Source organism: Bison bison, unplaced genomic scaffold (assembly GCF_000754665.1).
Source record: "Bison bison bison isolate TAMUID 2011002044 unplaced genomic scaffold, Bison_UMD1.0 scf7180017864215, whole genome shotgun sequence".
NCBI lineage: Eukaryota > Metazoa > Chordata > Mammalia > Artiodactyla > Bovidae > Bison > Bison bison.
In genome coordinates, this window is record NW_011494787.1 from 1,897,900 (window position 1) to 1,916,915 (window position 19,016).

The 19,016-nt window shown below is 42.3% G+C and overlaps 1 protein-coding gene across 1 annotated transcript in view; it reads right to left on the reverse strand.

Moving 5' to 3' along the window:
* Positions 1 to 19,016, reverse strand: part of ANXA4 (annexin A4) — a 73,033-nt gene that overhangs the window by 12,822 nt on the left and 41,195 nt on the right. The window contains exons 4-8 of the mRNA XM_010845303.1: positions 15,229 to 15,323; positions 12,074 to 12,187; positions 11,153 to 11,243; positions 9,704 to 9,783; positions 7,527 to 7,583 (exon numbers count right to left, since the gene is read on the reverse strand). Coding sequence (XP_010843605.1) covers positions 7,527 to 7,583; positions 9,704 to 9,783; positions 11,153 to 11,243; positions 12,074 to 12,187; positions 15,229 to 15,323 — 437 coding nt within the window. The remainder of the gene's footprint in view (positions 1 to 7,526; positions 7,584 to 9,703; positions 9,784 to 11,152; positions 11,244 to 12,073; positions 12,188 to 15,228; positions 15,324 to 19,016) is intronic.

Here is a 19,016-nt window from a genome sequence, read left to right on the forward strand (position 1 = left end):
GGGCTACCCATACTAGACACAGACAGTGTAGAACATTTTCAACATTAAAGAAAGTTCTACTGGACACCACCACTCTAGAATGACCCATGATTTACTTCTCTCTAGTGGCACGTGGCTTCTCTCCCCACTGTTCATTTATAACCAGCAGCTGGCTTGTTAAATTTCTCAAAATACCCTTCACGGATACATTTTGTCGCTCCTTGGGCTTACCTCCATCTACTCAGCTGTTTCTTCACCTTCCTCTCTGCTGCCACATGATTAAAGAGTCAGTTCTCAGTTCAGTCAGTTCTCATAAAAAACCATGGAATTTTATCATTTTACAATTGATTTACAATGTTGTGTTAATTTCAGGTGTTTAGCAAAATGAATAAGTTATACATATATACACTCTTTTCTAGATTCTTTTTCCCATACAGAGGACTGTGGAATTTTAAAGCTGGGAGGGCACAAAAGGTCTATCTAATTCAGTGTTTTTCAAATTTGGTTCTCAGCAGGCTTGTGACTGCTTCAATCAATACAGTGGCAGTGACACTGATTTCTGAGGCTAGGTCATAAAAGTCAGGCAGCTTTGGTTCTCACGGAATGCTGGCTTTCTATGTGGTCCCTCTTGAAAGGCAGCCATCATGCTCTGGGAAGCCCACGCTACCGGAAGAGGCCACAGGTAGGAGACCTTTTCGAAGCCTGAGGTGACCCCGGTTCATAGCCCAGACACCAGACACAAGTGATGGAGACTCCTGCCCCCAGCCATTTGAGCCACCTCTAGCTGTTCAAGTCTTCCCAGCTAAGACCTCTGACATTTTAAGTTTGAGGTGGTTCATTATACAGCAATTGTAACTGGAACATGTGGCAAACATGGAACTTTCCATCTGTCACAGAATGATACTTTTGTAAAATACCAGAAAAACTAACTTGAAAAGGGTAAAGTTTTAGTTATGGGTAGAAAATGGTATCTTAATGGCACCCCACTCCAGTACTCTTGCCTGGAAAATCCCATGGATGGTGGAGCCTGGTGGGCTGCAGTCCATTGGGTCGCTAGAGTCGGACATGACTGAGCGACTTCACTTTCACTTTTCACTTTCATGCATTGGAGAAGGAAATGGCAACCCACTCCAGTGTTCTTGCCTGGAGAACCCCAGGGACAGGGGAGCCTGGTGGGCTGCCGTCTATGGGGTCCCACAGAGTCGGACACGACTGAAGTGACTTAGCAGTAGCAGTGAGGTTGGTCATTTTTTGGTGTATTTGCCATTTCTACTTTTCTTTTTTTTTTTTTGAGTTGTCTGCTAATGTCCAATGTCTTTTTTTTTTTTTTAAGAAATGGGGCATTCTTATTCAGAACAAATATGAGTAAGTTTCAATAACAGTATTGAAACTGTAGTTTACTTATATATTTTCATATTAAGTTTACTATACATAGGGTGAAATTTCTCCCCATTCTATCATTTGATTTTTAATTTTGTTTGTAGTATTGTTTGGTAAAACAATTCTTTCTTTTTAAAATTTAGCCAAACTACCAATCCTTTTCCTTTATGGTTTCTATCTTAAAAGAAAATGCATACAAAATCCTTTCCCAGTCCCACATTTAAAAAATAATATTTAACTATTTTATACTACTTTTATGGCTTACTTTATTTATGCTAAAAACTTCAATCTATTTGGAATTTATTATGCTGCCAGGTGAAAGTCAGGATCTAACTTTATTGTTTCCCAAATGGTTACCCAATTTTTCCAACTCCACTGAGTAACCTGTGCTTTCTCCATTGACTGGAAATGCATATATTCTGTATGTATTTCTGTATATTCTCACATAGGCTTGGTTCTGCTCTTAGACTTTCTGATTATCCCATTGACTTCTCCCTATCTTACACCAGGACCACGTGCTTTAATTCATTTGTACATTTATTATACATTTAACTATATATTAGGGCAAGTCCGTCCATACCCTTCTTGTTGACATTCTAATCTCCACTGTCTTTCCTCTATAGTCCTCATCTTATGTGATTGTCTTCTTTTTCCTGAAAATTGGAGGTATTTTCAGCATTGCCTTCGACAACAATGACTGTTTTGTGCAATGTCAGTTCTGATCAGTGCCGCTTCTAGTAAACGTTTATCCTGTCTTTCCTTGTTTCCTTTTAGAATGTTTATTTATTTTTGGCTGCATCAGGTCTTAGTTGTGACACACGAGCTCTAGAGCACAAAGGTCAACAGTCGCAGTGCTCGGGCTTAGTTGCCCTGCAGCGTGTGGAACCCGAGTTCCCCAACCAGGGATCGAACCCGAGTCCCCTGCATTGGAAGGCAGATTCTTAACCACTGGACCACCAGGCAAGTCTCCTTTCCTTGTTTCTAAGAACACTTCCCCTCCACTCATCTAGCCTTCTCTTTATCCCTTCTTGTTTTCATGCGGCTCCATTTTCAGCTCCTTTATTTTCTCATTGCATCTTTTTTTTTTTTTTTTAAAGCTCTTGTTTAGTTAATTAAAATCTGTCATTCTCTTACATATGTCAGGATCCAGAGCGATCTGAAATCTGTCTCTTCCTTAAAGTGAGCCCGTTTGCCTCCCTTTGGGCCCCAGTTTCTTCACGGGCCATATAGTATTTGAGTTGAGATTAGTGGATATTCATGATCTTTGATCTTTAAATGATAAACAGTTTATCCAGACCTGGTTTTCTCCACAGAACACAATGCAATGGATTCTTCTTTGAGCTCCTCACTTTTCATCTGGATGAATTTCAATCAGGAGGACTTGCTGCAAATCCAGTGGAGGCGGCTGAGACACAGCCCAAGTCTTCCCTGAGGAGTCTCCCCATTTGCAGGAAGCCACTCTGTCTATTTCCATTGGGGGCAGTGTGTGTGTGTGTGTGTGTGAACCTCTTTTCTGGGGAAGGAATAACTCCTGCATCCTTGGCCCAGCCAGCTTTTCTGCCCATCTGGCACGGTTTCCAGTTTTGATGCAGATTTCTCTCTATTTTTGTATTTCCTGGTTTGTTTTTCAAAGGGAATCAAATATGTGCCATATTCTAACAAAAGCTCTGAAGGGCATTTTCAATGTGCTTTTAGTACATTATGCATTTCTTTTTCAAGTAGGAATTCTGAACACTACCTGTTATTTCCTTGAGTGCAGTTTTCATCTCAAGAACTGATAAAATTGGACGTTTAGCTTCTCTATATTTAAAATTTTCTACCTTTGATAATAAATTACTACCTAATTTCACCTGTCCTGGTAAGTCTTTTCATCACAAACTCATTTACTTGCCCCAAAATCCAGTTCTGTAATACCCAAATGTCCCTTTGCTGATGTACCTTAAAGAACAAAGGCTGACCAGATTTTCCTCCTGTTTTATTTTGGAAGAAGAGTGGAAACCTTGGTGAGTGGTTCTTAAATTCCTTGTTTCGTTGTAAGACTTGGAGGACACAGAAAAATGAGTTCTGGTCCTTCCAACTTCCCCCAGCCCATATTTGTTGTTAAGCACCTTTTCACCTGGTCACTTCCAAGGAGAACTATGCTCCTTGAAGAACTCCCAAGTATTTGTTGAACTGCATGGTTTGTTGTGTTTTTTAAAAATTACGTATAATTGACATATAACATTATGTTAGTTTCAGGTGTAGAACATAATAATTTTATATTTGTATACATTGTAAAATGACCCCCACAATGAGTCTAGTTACCATCTAGTACCATATATAATTACAAAGTAGTTTTTCTTATGATAAGGACTCTTAAGATCTATTCTCTTTGGAACTTTCAAGTATGCAATATAGCATTATTGTTTTTTTTAACACAATTTTATTTATTTACTTTTGGCAGCACCGTGCAGCATGCAGGATCTTGGCTCCCCGACCAGGGATCAAACTTGTGCCTGCTGCAGTGAAAGCAGAGTCTTAACCACTGGACCGCCAGGGAAGCCCCCAGTATTATTACCTGTAGTTGCCATGCTGTACATTACACCCTCATGACTTCTTTATTTCATAACAGAGCCTGTACTTTTTGGCCTCCTTCACCCATTTTGCCCACCTCCACCCCTGCCTCTGGCAACCACCAGTCTGTTCTCTGCATCTATAAGCTTGATTTTTCCTTGGTTGTTGCTTAACTTCACATACAAGTGAGATTATATAGTATTTGTCTTTTTCTTTCTGGCTTATTTCAGGTAGCATATAGCTCTCTAGATCCATCCACATTTTTGCACATGGTAAGATTTCATTCTTTTTATGAGTAGAGAGCATTCTCCTACTGTACATATACACAATCATTTATTTCATTCATCTACTGAGGGGTTCTTAGATTGTTTCTATTTCTTGGCTATTGTAAATAATACTCCTATGAATAAGGTGGTACATATGTCTTTTTGAGTCAGTGTTTTCATTTTTGAGGGGCAGATAGAAGAAGTGAAATTGCTGGATCATGAAGTAGTTCTATTTTTATTTTGTTTGAGGAAACTCCATACTGTTTTCCATAGTGGCTGCACCAATTTACATTCCCACCAACAGTGAACAAAGGTTGCCTTTTCTTCACATCCTTGCCAACACTTGCTGTTTGTTGTCTTTTTGATGACAGCCATTCTGACAGGAGTGAGGTGATATCTCATTGTGGTTTTGACTTGCATTTCCCTGATGACTAGTGATGTTGAGCATCATTTCATGTGTCTGTTGGACATCTGGATGTCTTTGGAAAAATGTCTATTCAGATCTTCTGCCCATTTTAAAACTGCATTGTTTGGTTACTTCTATTAAGTTGTACAGGTTCTTTTTATGTTTTAGATATTAACTTTTTATCAGATATATGATTTGCAAATATTTTCTCTCATTGAATAGGTAGCCTTTTCATTTTGTTGACGGTTTCTTTTGCTGTGCAGAAGCTTTTTAGTTTGATACAGTCCTACTTGTTTATTTTTACTTTTGTTGCTTTAGCTTTCAGCATCAGATTAAAAAAATCATTGCTGAGACCCATGTAAGGCAGCTTATCACCTATGTTTTCTTCTAGGAACTTTATGGTTTCAGGTTTTACTTCGGAGTCATTAATTCATTTTGAGTGAATTGCTGTGTACGGAGTAAGGTAGTCAGTTCTGGTTCATTCTTTTGCTTAGGGCTATTCAGTTTTCCCAACAAAATTTATTGAAGAGACTACCTTTGCCTGTTGTATATTCTTGGCTCCTTTTTCATAAGTTAATTGACCATACATGTGTAGGTTTATTTCTCAGATTTCTTTTGTATTCCATTGATCTGTATGTCTGTTTTAATGCCAATACCACACTCTTTTGATTACTGTAGCTTTGTAATATGAATTGCATGGTTTTAAAAAATCATACAGATCTAGAGTCAAAGAGCCCAATTCCATCAGTTATGTAATCTTATACAAGTTATTTAAATCTGAGAATCAGTCTCCTAGTCTATAAAACAGAAGGAATATCTACTTCATGCTGTTGCTGCTGCTGCTAAGTCACCTCAGTCGTGTCCGACTCTGTGTGACCCCATAGACAGCAGCCCACCAGGCTGCCCCATCTCTGGGATTCTCCAGGCAAGACCACTGGAGTGGGTTGCCACTTCCTTCTCCAATGCATGAAAGTGAAAAGCGAAAGTGAAGTCGCTCAGTCGTGTCCAACTTAGTGGCCCCATGGACTGCAGCCTACCAGGCTCCTCCGTCCATGGAATTTTCCAGGCAAGAGTACTGGAGTGGGGTGCCATTGCCTTCTCCACCTACTTCATAGATTTATTATAAGGAAAAAAATGTAAAGTAGTTAGCACAATGCCTAGCACCTGGCAAGCCCACAAAAAAAGTGACAATGGATATAATGTTTCAGGAATAAATTGCTCACTAACTCTTCATTTAAATTCAGGATTCAGGATAAGAAAGCTGTGGTACATATAGACGATGGAATATTACTTAGCCATTAAAAAGAATTCATTTGAATCAGTTCTAATGAGGTGGATGAAACTGGAGCCTATTATACAGAATGAAGTCAGAAAGAAAAACACCAATACAGTGTACTAATGCATACATGTGGAATTTAGAAAGATGGTAATGATGCCCCTATATGCAAGACAGCAAAAGAGACACAGATGTAAAGAACAGTCTTTTGGACTCTGTGAGAGAAGGCGAGGGTGGGATGATTTGAGAGAATAGCATTGAAACATGTATATTATCATATGTGAAACAGATCGCCAGTCCAGGTTCGATGCATGAGACGGGGTGCTCAGGGCTGGTGCACTGGGATGACCCTGAGGGATGGGATGGGGAGGGAGGTGGGAGAGGGATTCAGGATGGGGAACACATGTACACCCATGGCTGATTCATGTCAATGTACAATATTGTAAAGTAATTAGCCGCCAATTAAAATAAATAAATTAACTTAAAAAACTAAATTCAGGATTCACCTGGGCTATGGAGGTTCCTTCCAGCATGCCCCCAAATGTTCTCCTAGAGGTAGCTGAAATTCACATAAGCATCTGAGAGTTTTAATACCTTCTCCTGCCTCAAAGCTTCTGGATTGAAGTCAGTTTCCTATATCTCCTTATGGGATGGGCCTCCCTGAGTCATCAGAACTCTTAGGACTCATATATTCCTTTCACTTCTAGTGAAAGCAAAAGGTTCTTTCCCATATAATCCTGAGTGATTCACTGTCGTTCAGTCATTAAATTGTGTCTGACTCTTTGCGACCCCATGAAGTGTAGCATGTCAGGCTCATCTCTTCTCTACTATCTCCTGGAGTTTGCTCAACTTGAGGTCCATTGAGTCAGTGATGTGATCCAACCATCTCATCCTCTGCCCCTCATCCTGAATGGGACAAATCTCTCTCAGAGGTCATATACTGATTAACAAAGTCTAGATCCAGATTGCGTAGGTTCAAATCCCGGTTCTGTCATTTATTATCTATGGGAACTTGAGCAAGATATTGACTTCTCTGAGCCTCAGTTTCCATAACATGGGAATAGCAATACTTAGTTCATAGGGTTATTGTAAGGATTCAATGACATACTTCATATAGTTTTGAACAGTGTTCAGCCCCTGGTAAGGACAAAACCAGGTCCTTACTAGGTTTTATTAGTTATTATTTTTAGTGTTATCTGGTCACAGTAAAAATACCATTAGTTGGTTTCAGGGCAGCCATCAGCGGGCTGGATACCAGGGAAGCAACTGCCTCTTAGAGTTTGGTATTAGTTTTACCCATTTTACATAGGTTGTATTAAATGTTCTCTTTGGGGAAGTAAAAAGGTGAGGTCAACAAAGCATAGGCAGGTCCCTTTATCTCCTAGTGATTCAGAACACTCTGTGATTCTGTGGGGGCAGCCACACCATGGTCCCAATGTTAGAAAATCTGGAACCCAGGGATGCTTATATACTGATGCCCCAAGCCAGCCCCAAGCCCCAGGTATCTCTGCAAGAAACTTCTGCTATTAAAGGCAAAGGAACCTGTGGGAATCTTTTTCATAACAAATTCCAGCCTGGCCAATATTCATTGAAATATAAGAAGATGTCCACCAACTTGGCCTGTCTTATTGTCAAAAGAGAAGAAAGAAGCTGCAGTTCTACTAACCTGGGCATCCTGTCTCATGAGAGCATCATCCAGATAATTGCTTTCATCCCTGCCTCCCTGAGGATGAGAAAAACAAACCACAGAGATTGAGAGAGGATCCAAGAAGATTTGGGTGCTCTGGTAAGATAGAATGTCTGGGAACCCAAGGACAGGGTAATTAGACAGAAGGGCCATGAGTGTAGCTTAGGGAGAAAGGGCAGATGTCTTCAAATGTGTTTGCATTACTCCCATGGCTCTGATCTGATCAGAGGGCAAGCCTGGTATGGCTCCCTGATGCTGTGTGGGTGTCTCTGACAGCTGAAGGAGCAGGAGGACAAATATGGCCTGGTGAGAGCTCCTTCCAGGACCATACCCCTCTTTTTCCTCCTCTTCCTCCATTCCCATGTCTACCCAGCCAGCTGACTTAAATTTCCCTAACTGGCAACTTTATGCTGATCAACTATGCCACATAGGCTGGGAAAAGAGGAGAATCAAGAGACTCTGGGGCCAACAGTAGGGGCCTGAGGAGCACCCGAAAGTGCCTTGTCCCTCACCAACACCAGGAGGGCAGGACTGAAGGACAGAGGAATGCCAAAGTGTGGCAAAATGGGCTACTTTTATCTGGTTTGTAACATTATTTTATCACTAGGCTATTCCAATATGCTACAATCTAGGCATGGCTCTGCAGTGATAAATCTGGGAGGAAAAGAAAAAATGGGTAGGAAGGAAGAAAAGCAGGCTGGTTGGGACTTCCCTGGTGGTCCACTAGTTAAGACTCTGCATTCCAAAGCAGGGGACTCAGATTCAATCCCTGGTTGGGGAACTAACATCCCACATGCTGCGAAGCAACTAAGCCCAAGTGCCACAACTACTGAGCTTGTGTGCTCTAGGCCCCGTGCCACACCTAGGGAAGCCCGCACACTGCAACCAGAGAAAGACAGCATGCCACAACAAAGAGCTCCACACCACAAAGAAGACCCAGCACAGCCAAAATAAAAAAATAAAATAAAAGGAAGAGAAAAGCAGGCTGGCATTATTAAGTAAACATCAGAGACATAGCAAGGTGGGAGTTGGAGATGCTTTCCAGGCTTCTGCCTTGGTTGTTGGAAAAACAGAAACAACAGTAATAGAAAAAGATGAGGGAGGAAGAAGAGCTGGTTTGGAGGCAAAATGAGTTCAAGCATAGTTTAGGAGGGCTCAGTGGACAGAGGTGATGGCAGAATATCCACAAGGAAACAGGGAAAAGGCAGTGAGAAATGAGTCTCACACTCTGGAAGGAGGGCAGGCCTAAAGATAAAATTGTGAAGTTGTGTGAAATGCTTGTAAATCCATCTCTCTTTTCTGGCATCCCTGCCCCCACACTGGCCCAAACCTGCTTTCTTCACAATATCTTGAATACCAAGGTAACCTCCTGCCTGGGCTCCCATCCTCTGGTTCAATTCATCGGACACACTGCTATAACATTACTCTTCTAAGAAGTTCCAATCACATCACTCGACTGCTCCAAAACCTTCAGAGGCTCCCCACAGCTCTCCAGAAAAAAGCACAAACTCTCCCCAACATGGGACCCTGGTTCATTTTCTCACCTGGCTCCTAGAATTACTAGTCCAGTGGCTCAGCCAACTGTTCCCTGAACCCGCTCCGTGTTTCCTGATGCCTTGTCTTGTCTTCACTGTTCTTTCTGCCTGGAACGTACCCCCACACATCTGTGCCTCTTGAAATTCCAGCAACCCTCCTAGTCCTCTCTCAACCAGCACCTCGGCCATGAAGCCTTTTCTTTACTTTGGCAACCAAAATCTCTCCTTGAACCTTTCTTCTACTCTGTGCCTCTTTTTTGGCACATACTTTCATGCTTTTATTTTAGCAAGACATGGGCCTGCTAGATCCCCTTCTGACAATATAAATTCTTAAAGCCCAAGACTGCCTTTTAACTACATTCCTAACTTTCAATGCGCTGAATAATGATTGTATGGCATATATTAAGTGCTTGTATGTATAAATGAGAAAAAATGGGGATGCATGACTAGAGTCTTTAAAGGAGAGAATATAAAACAACAGAAAGGCTTCAGAAAAACACAGGGAAAAAAATTCCCATTTGGGAGGTTGAAAGGTTGAGAAAGGCTGGAAGAGCGGGTAGAGAGTGAACGTCTCAATAAACCACCCCCCCCCCACCCCCATCAAAGGTGGGAGCGACTCACAGCGGACAGAGACACCAGCACACGCTGGAACATGAATGACGTGTCAGAGCGAATATCATCTTCAAGGCTCCGCCCATATTCTAGCAAGAGAGTCAAATTAGTGACATCAGAGTGAAGATCTCTGCCCAACACCAGGTCACACCCCAGAGTCTTCCGTCCTCTCCTTGACCAGCCTGATTACTGAAGCAGCTCATCTTCAGCCCATACAGAGCTGATGAAAAACTAAGGTCTTGGTAAAATGGTCAAGAGAAGTGGATGATTAGAGCAGAAGATAAATGATTAGAGCAGAAACAACATGCCCTTGTTGCTTACATTGGGGGTTGAAAAGGCGGGGCTGCAATCCCCTCTCGTGGTTCCTACTGTCTAGGGATCTGTCCTGATCTCTAGGACAGAGGGATCACAGAGCAGAACTTCTGAACCTGTGTCTGGGGACAAGCAGCGGGCCGTCCACAGGGAGTGTGTCTGGGGACAAGCAGCGGGCCGTCCACAGGGAGAAGACCACAGGCAGTCAGCACTAGAACCAGACTCCCAGGTTTCGAATCTCCCACTCTGAACACCTACCAAAAAACTCTTACTGTTTTGTTTTCTTTCTACTGAACTGTACATTTATTACAGAAAACTTAGGAAAAACTGAATGAGTTAAATGAAGTGGCGGGGGCGGGCGGGGGGGGCATGGGGAGGCGGTGAACAAAACCTCATTTAATCACTCAGAAATAATCACTGATAACATTTTGGTGAATATCCTTCCTCATTTTCCCCACATCACATATTATTTTTGTTTCTTTAAGAAGTGGGATCACAGCATCTCATTTTATGATTTGTCTTTTTCCCTTATCCGTATACCATACCGCTCATTGTAATTTAATAACATCCTCCGATATACATTTTGATAATTATGTTGTATGGATGTGCCAAATTTTATTTAGCCACTCTGCTGGACATTTTAAGCTAATATAGATGACACTGTGGGACCTGAACCTTTGGACATGTTTTATTATATTCTTAGGTCAAAAAGGCATGCCTCTTTCAAAGGCTCCTCTGGAGATTTTTAAGACGGGAGTCTTGCCACTGGAGGTGGCTGCGGGACCTACAGCCTAGTCTGAAGGTAAGAAATTGAGGAGACTGCTCCTCCAGGGCACTCCCTGGAAAGCTAAGATTCAGTGGTGCCACCACATTTGAATAAACACCTTTGATTTCTGCTTGATACTAAAGAACAGCTTTTCAGCTTTCAGGGTAGTAAACACTTCACTGGATAGCCTAAGAAGAGAGGCAGGTACACCTGAGAAGTCTCGAAAAGCCAACAGTCATTTGGATCAACAGGGATCTGCCTGACAGCGGAGCTTGTAGCTGAGGCTCCCTCGTGGTCAGTGTTTCAGTGGGTAAACTCCCACTCCAGTCTACTTCTCAGAGGACAGGGCCTCCACCAAGGCCCCTGAAGATGCTACATACGCAGCTGGTAGGTCTGGTTTATGCGCCGGATCTCCTCGGGTGTCCGGGAGGCCAGGATCTCAATCAAGCAGCCTTCATCTGTGCCAGCTCCCTAAATGTAAAAGCCAGAGGAGAGGGTGTTATGAATCAGGTTACCAAGTTGAGTCCCAGACACAGGAGGAATATAACCAGAAATCTGCAGAGAATAAAGACAACTCACCTAGTTCCAGGAATAGGATTTGCTCATTTTTAACTTTCCTATCCAGATTCCAATATGTTTATTAGTCATAACAAACATTTCATGAGCTGTTTTTGGGTGTTGGTTAGGAACCCCCTCTGGGGGTTTTGTCTTGCCTTGGTCTCCCCTGTACTTTTCCTTTGAAGGGCAGAATCTTCTTCTGGCAAAGGCTGTTATCTCTGTTTCCCAGTGACTAGCCCAGAACCTTCCATGAGCCTGAGTATTCATTGATGTGAGGGAGGAGGGCAGTCATAATTGAATTTTGTACTTGGTTGCTAAAAATCGGCAGAGCCTGGCGTAGGGCACAGTAGCTCTAGCATCTTGGGAGGCTGAGAACTCTTGACAGGTTCTGAGCTGACAGCAGCCCAAGAGGCGCTCACGGTGTCAGTCAAAAGTTCCATATCTCAAAAAAGGAGCTGATATGGCAAGAAATTGTCTGGAGTTACACAACAACCACAAGTATAATCACTCCCCAGTGGGCCACAGGGAAGAAAGAATTTCTTAACTTTTGGGGAAACAACTTTGAAGTTACAGTTGCTAGACTGTAATGTCCTGTTTTCAAGTTGTCTTAAATGAAGGAAAATCCTTCCCCTACACCCTCCTCCTCCACATTCTCAGGCCTCTATCATAGCTTTTTGAGAAAGCCCGGAGGCAGTCCGCCTTTGCACCCCCAGCCCCAAGAGCAGGAGGAGAGGAGCACGAACCTTCATGGCCTTTCGTAGCTCCTGCACATCGTACAGCACCGTGGGTGTCATCATCCCCAGGATCACCTGCTCGAAGTTGCCACTCAGTTCTGACTTCAAGTCGTCCATCAGGTCCTGGGACACAAGGAAGTGCTCCGCTTAGCTGCTCCAGTAACAGAAACCAGCTGCCCTCGGTGATGTCCAGGGATGCCTGAGGTCTCCAAGACCCTCTCAGGGGACTCATGTCCTCGAAACCATCTTCATAAAAACACTAAGATGCTTGGATCTGACATTACACCCTCATCCCCTCACAGCTGTCCAGTGGAGCTTTCCAAAGCCTGCTCAACACGTCTACAGATCCACAGTTATGTGAAAAGGCTATGAAAATACTCCTCCCCTTCCCAACTACCTATTTGTACAAGACCAGGTTTTCTTTGTACTGTAACCAACACCAGGTATTGCAACAAGGTGAATGCAGAAGCACATATGAGAATCCAGCTGTCTTGCGTTAAGCAGACACCAGCAGAGACATTACTTTGCCAACAAAGGTCCGCCTAGTCAAGGCTATGGTTTTTCCAGTGGTCATGTATGGATGTGAGAGTTGGACTATAAAGAAAGCTGAGTGCTGAAGAATTGATGCTTTTGAACTGTGGTGTTGGAGAAGACTCTTGAGAGTCCCTTGGACTGCAAGGAGATCCAACCAGTCCATCCTAAAGGAGATCAGTCCTGGGTGTTCATTGGAAGGACTGATGCTGAAGCTGAAACTCCAATATTTTGGCCACCTCATGAGAAGGGCTGACTCATTGGAAAAGACCCTGATGCTGGGAGGGATTGGGGGCAGGAGGAGAAGGAGATGACAGAGGACGAGATGGCTGGATGGCATCACCGACTCAATGGACATGAGTTTGGGTGAACTCCAGGAGTTGGTGATGGACAGGGAGGCCTGGCGTGCTGCGATTCATGGGGTCGCAATGAGTCAGACACGACTGAGCGACTGAACTGAACTGAACTGAAAGAGATTTGAAAATGTAAAACAACGCCAATCATCTCACTACTACTTTTTTTGTTTTGGAATATAAAGCTATTTTTCCTGAAATTGTTATTTTTGCTAGCATGCAATGAGTTTTAATTGTTTTTAAAATAAGTTAACAGATGTTTATTTTTAAATATCCTCAGTGTTAATTTCTAATATGGTCAATATTAATAGATGTAACCAGCAAAAACAAAAAAGTCTTCAATAATTTAAGAAGGCAAAGGGGTCCCGAGATCAGTGTGTTTGCTCACTTATGAATATATTTCCAAGTCAGTATTTACCTACAATATTTTTAACAGCTACAGAAATTTCTATATGTGGACGTAATACAATTTCTTTAATCAATACCCTGTTTCTATTTTTCTACTATTCTTCTAAATAGGCATTTAGTTGCATTCTTATAATCATTCATGATTAATTCTTAAGGCTCAATTGTTAAAAAGAAACGTAATAATTACTTGGACAAAGGACCAAATTCTAAACACATTTATAGTCACATTTCCTCCTACATGTCAGGGAGTTTAAGAACCTGTTTAAGATCAACTAACTAGTAAGGAGGTGATTTGCTTTCAAGTTCAGATCGCAGATTCTCACAAACTTGAGTCCACAAACACTATATTTTAATCTATTGTATCTATTTTTATGTTAATCCACATGTATCAAACAAATGAATGAACAAATAAATTAGCATTCAGTCAATCTGTTAGGGTTGCTCACCTTAACAAACTGCTGTCAGATCAGCTTAGTTCTAAAGCTGAATAAATCAACCCCAAATACGTGGCTACACTTTAGCTCACGCACCACATGCATGTTCACTAAATTTCTTTGGGGATGGAGAAGACTTTAAAATGCCCAGAAGATAGTCCAAGCAACCTTATGGGTAGGATCTTGTCCTCCGCTGGAGCCCAGCCAAGGTTGGCATGTAGATGCTCCCCAGAAGAGCTAAGCCAGGTCTGTTCTGCCCAGCAGCTTAATGCCTATCTTTGGGAAACAGCCTCATCTGACTAGCTTTTATAAATTATCCAGGAACAGAAATACTTATCACATAGTTAACAGCACTCTGAGACCTGGAGGCACTCACTGATAACGTTTACTCAATAAAAAGATTCTCTAACCACACAGATAGGCTTTCAGTGATATAAGACTGGGTGAATGACTCTGGTAAGTGAGCTGTTGGAAATGAAACTGAGACAGGGTTCCTCAGGGAAACATGGTGAGTGAACCACCTTTGAATGCACAAGCCAATAAAATACACACACACACACACACACACACACACACAGAACCCCATCCTATAACTGGCGGGGGTGACCCTCACTGAGGATCGTTCAAAGGAATGAATATATACCACAAATGGGTTTACGTAGAAGAGTCAGAATAGACCCTAAATCCTAGGAGAGCCTATTTAGAACAAACTGGATTTAATATTTTAATCAGTTTGGAGGAAATTTGTTCACAAGTGGCCAAAGGAAGCCACCAGCTTGAGGGAAGGAACATGGGAAGCAGAGCCCTCCCTGGTGCTTCAGAGCCGGGTAGGGGCAGTGAGTCCATCCCACAACTAGGTCCCTGCAAGAAATTGTGTGGGAAGAAACTGAACTTAGCCTGAGCTTTGTGAATCAAGAGCTCCGTGAAATCACTTCTGGCTTTGGACAGTGGAGGAACTCTAGGATGTGTTGAAGCTGTTTGTTTGTTTTCAAGAATATCTTTAAAAAAGGCAAAAGATCCATCTTTTAAGAACAAATGTCTGGGCTTCCCCAGTGGCTTGGTGGTATAGAATCTGCCTGCCACTGCAGGAGACATGGTTTCTATCCCTGGTCCAGGAAGATCCCACACACTGAGCAGCAACTAAGCCCATGTGCCACAACTATTGAGCCTGTGTTCTAGAGCCCCAGAACCATAACTCCTGAAGCCTGGGTGCTCTAGAGCCTGTGCTCCAAAATAGGAAAAGCCACTGCAGTGAGAAGCACAACTAGAGAAAAGCCCACACAGCAATGATGACCCAACACAGCCAAAGACAGCAATATAAAATTAAGTTTTAAAAACCCAAAACAAAGGGCCACTGCTTCAGGAACCAAGTAGGAAGGGGTCCCTGCTTCCCTGTTGCCTGACAGATCCCTCGTTAAGGCGGACAGCACAGGCCTACCCTGCCGATGGTGGTCTTGTAGGCTGTCCGGATTTCCTGGCGCTGGGCCGTGCTGCGATAGGCCAGGACGTTGATGATGGCATCTTCATCTGTGCCTGGTGGAGAGGAGACAGGGGGGGAATGCGATTTGAGCGAGGAATAAGAATGTGGGTTCCTCTGAGGACACTGGCATAACCCTAACACATACACAGAGCTTTCTAAGAAAAGAAGTTCTTATTCGGAGTGTTTGTCTATTTTGAAGGGAAACAGACACTAGATTTAGTTATATGTTGCTGTTGCTTAGTTGCAAAGTCATGTCCAGCTCTTTCGCGACCTTATGGACTGTAGCCTGCCAGGCTACTCTGTCCATGGAATTTTCAAGGCAAGAATACTGGAGTGGGTTGCCATTTCCTCCTCCAGGGGATTTTTTGACCCAGGGATCAATCCCTTGTCTCTTGCATTTCCTGCACTGGCAGGTGGATTCTTAACCACCGAGGCACCAGGGAAGCCCCAGTAGTTATTTACCACTAGACAAAAGAGTTGAGGTCTCTGAGCTTTAGTTTCCTTATCTATAAACGTGCATGATCACAGTACTTGCCTACCAGGGCTGCTGGAAGTGTTAAATAAAACAAACCAGTGCATTACTTAGCACAATGCCCAGTGCTTGCTAACAGTCAGTACGTGTTGACCAGGATCACACGTTTCCCCTTCTCTGGAATTCTCAGAGTCTTTGGATCACCCATATTTATCATCCATGTTCTTACCTTTCGCTCCTCACTTTTATCTCTTAATTATCTTCTCTGAGTTTTGAAACAGTTCAAATTCATTTTCAAAATTCACCATTTGGCACTTCATAGGGTTTAAATTGGCAGCTGATAGTATCTACTCCTTTTTAAGATCTATAATTGTGTTTTTCTTTTCCAAGCTCTCTTTTCTGATCTCTGATTAGAACATTTTTTAACTTTATTAAAAGTTTTCATTTGAGTGATTCTTATGGTAGACTACTTCTTATCTTTTGGAAATGTTTACAATAAATAAAAATAGACTTTTGTGCTCTTTTTTCCTGGGGAAAAAAAAAAAGTCATTTGAACTTTTTGTTGTTGCAAATGTCACGGTGTGTGTGTATGTGCTCAGTTGTTCAGTCATGTCCAACTCTTTGCGGCCCCATGGACTGTAGCCTGTCAGGGTCCTTTGTCCATGGAATTTTCCAGGCAAGAATACTGGAGTGGATTGCCATTTCCTCCTCCAGGAAATCTTCCCGACCCAGGGATGAAACCCTCGTCTCTTGCATCTCCTGCATTGACAGGCAAATTCTTTACCACTGGGCCACCTGGGAAGCCCTGTGCAAATGTTATAGAAACCAACTCATTTTCCTTTTTTTTTTTACTCATATATACATTTCAAAAATTATTCTTTTCCATTATGGTTTATCACAGGACATTCAATATAGTTCTCTGTGTTATACATTAGGGCCTTGTTGTTTATCCGCTCTAAATTGCAATACTGTTTTGCATCTACCGACCCCAAACTCCCAATCCATCTCTCCCTGCCTCCTCCTTGGCAACCACAAGTCTGTTCTCTATGTCTTCAAGTATGTTTTGTAGACAGGTTCGTTTGTGCCATATTTTAGATTCCACATTAACTGATATGTTACTTGTCTTTCTCTGTCTTAGGTAATTTCCAGTTGCATCCATGTCGCTGCAAATGGCATTATTTTGTTCATTTTGTGGCTGAGCAATATTCCATTGTATATATGTACCACATCTTCTTTATTGATGTGAAACTTTTTATAACTGCCCATGAATTCCCATGATGCATTATCCTACCAAACTTTTCCACTATGAATTCAAATTAAAAATGTCATAAATTTTGTTTGTCTGGTTTTTTTTTGCAGCAGCTTTTACAGAGAGACTTTATTCTGATCCTTCAAATTTGCCCCTCATCTTAGTCACACCTGGATGTTCATATATGAAGGGTGAGTGTTCAATCTTTTTTATTGTTTATACTATATGGGGAGTTGTGATGAGCTACAGAGGAGAGTCTATTTAAATATTTCAGGGAGAAATGAAAAATACATACATTCTTTGCAAAATTACAGATCTACAAAAATATGAGGTGTAGAGAGGAAGCTATAGAATTTTAAGTTTACATACCTTAGGAATCTATTCTCTGTTCTTTTTTTTTATAAGAGGATAATAGATACAACCTCAGATATGCAGAGGATACCATCCTTATGGCAGGGAGTGAAGAAGAACTTAAGAGCCTCTTGATGAAAGTGAAAGAGCAGAGGGAAAAAGTTGGCTTAAAACTCAACATTCAGAAAACTAAGATCATGGCATCTGGTCCCATTACTTCATGGCAAATGAGGAAACAATGGAAACAGTGACAGACTTTACTTTTTGGGGTTCCAAAATCACTGCAGATGGTGATTGTAGCCATGAAATTATGATCAACCTAGATAGCATATTAAAAAGCAGAGATATTACTTTGCCAACAAAGGTCCATCTAGTCAAAGCTGTGGTTTTTCCAGTAGTCATGTTTGGATGTGAGAGTTGGACTATAAAGAAACCTGAGCACCGAAGAATTGATGCTTTTGAACTATGGTGTTGGAGAAGACTCTTGAGAGTCCCTTGGATTGCAAGGAGAGCAAACCAGTCAATCCTAAAGGAAATCAGTCCTGATATTCATTGGAAGGACTGATGCTGAAGCTGAAACTCCAATACTTTGGGTCACCTCATGCAAAGAACTGATTCACTGGAAAAGACCCTGATGCTGTGAAAGATTGAAGGTGGGAGGAGAAGGGGATGACAGAGGATAGACAGTTGGATGGCATCACTGACTTGATGGACATGAGTTTGAGTAAGCTCCGGGAGTTGGTGATGGACAGGGAAGCCTGGTGTGCTGCAGTCCATGAGGTCACAAAGAGTCAGTCACGACTGAGCAACTGAACTGAACTGAATAGATACAACCATCCTTTTTCCAGAACTCTTTTTCAGCTGAGGGGAGAAGGTTCATCACCTTTTGCTTTTTTACCCCATTTCTGTGAAAGGCACTACCCTTCTTCTGGTCTGTTAGACTTGAATCCTCAAAATAGCTTTGATTATTTAAACTGCTCTCTTCCTTCACATTCAGAGTTCTTGAATATGCAAAATCTAGCTCTAAAATCCTTTCTGCATCTGTCCTCTCTTTTTAATTCCTACCACGACCACTCCAGTTCAGGGTTTCTTCTTAGATAACTATAAAGTTTACCTCTAGTAGTCTTACCTCCTAATCGGTCTTTCCAGAGTCCTGCCAGATTCATTTTCCTAAAAGGACAAACTCTCACAGTGTCTTTCCTCTGCCTAGGATACATGATGGCTCCCCACCACCTGTTGGATTTAGTACAAGCTCTGGAGTCTGGCCTTTGGGACCCTCAATAGCACCCCATTCACTATTGTAAATATCCACATAACCCAGGTCTCCCGCATTGCAGGCAGAGGCTTTAACCTCTGAGTCACCAGGGCAGACCCCGCATAAAAGCATACAGGCAGCCAAATCCAGAGACTCTGTTCTTGAATTCCTGTACTTGACCCGACTATACTGTACTCTGTTCTCCTAACCTCCTTACCATACCAACCTATGGGTTATTGTCTCCCTAACCCCCTCCATCTAGCATCCTGATTCTGGTATTTGTTGTTTGCTGGGCTATGCCTCTGGGTCAGCCTCCATGTCAGCAGTACCCTAGGACCCCTCTATGGCTCCTGCCTTCCCAGAAGTCTCCTAATCAGCCAACACCTACTTTGCCAGTACATTCCTGCCACAAGCCATGT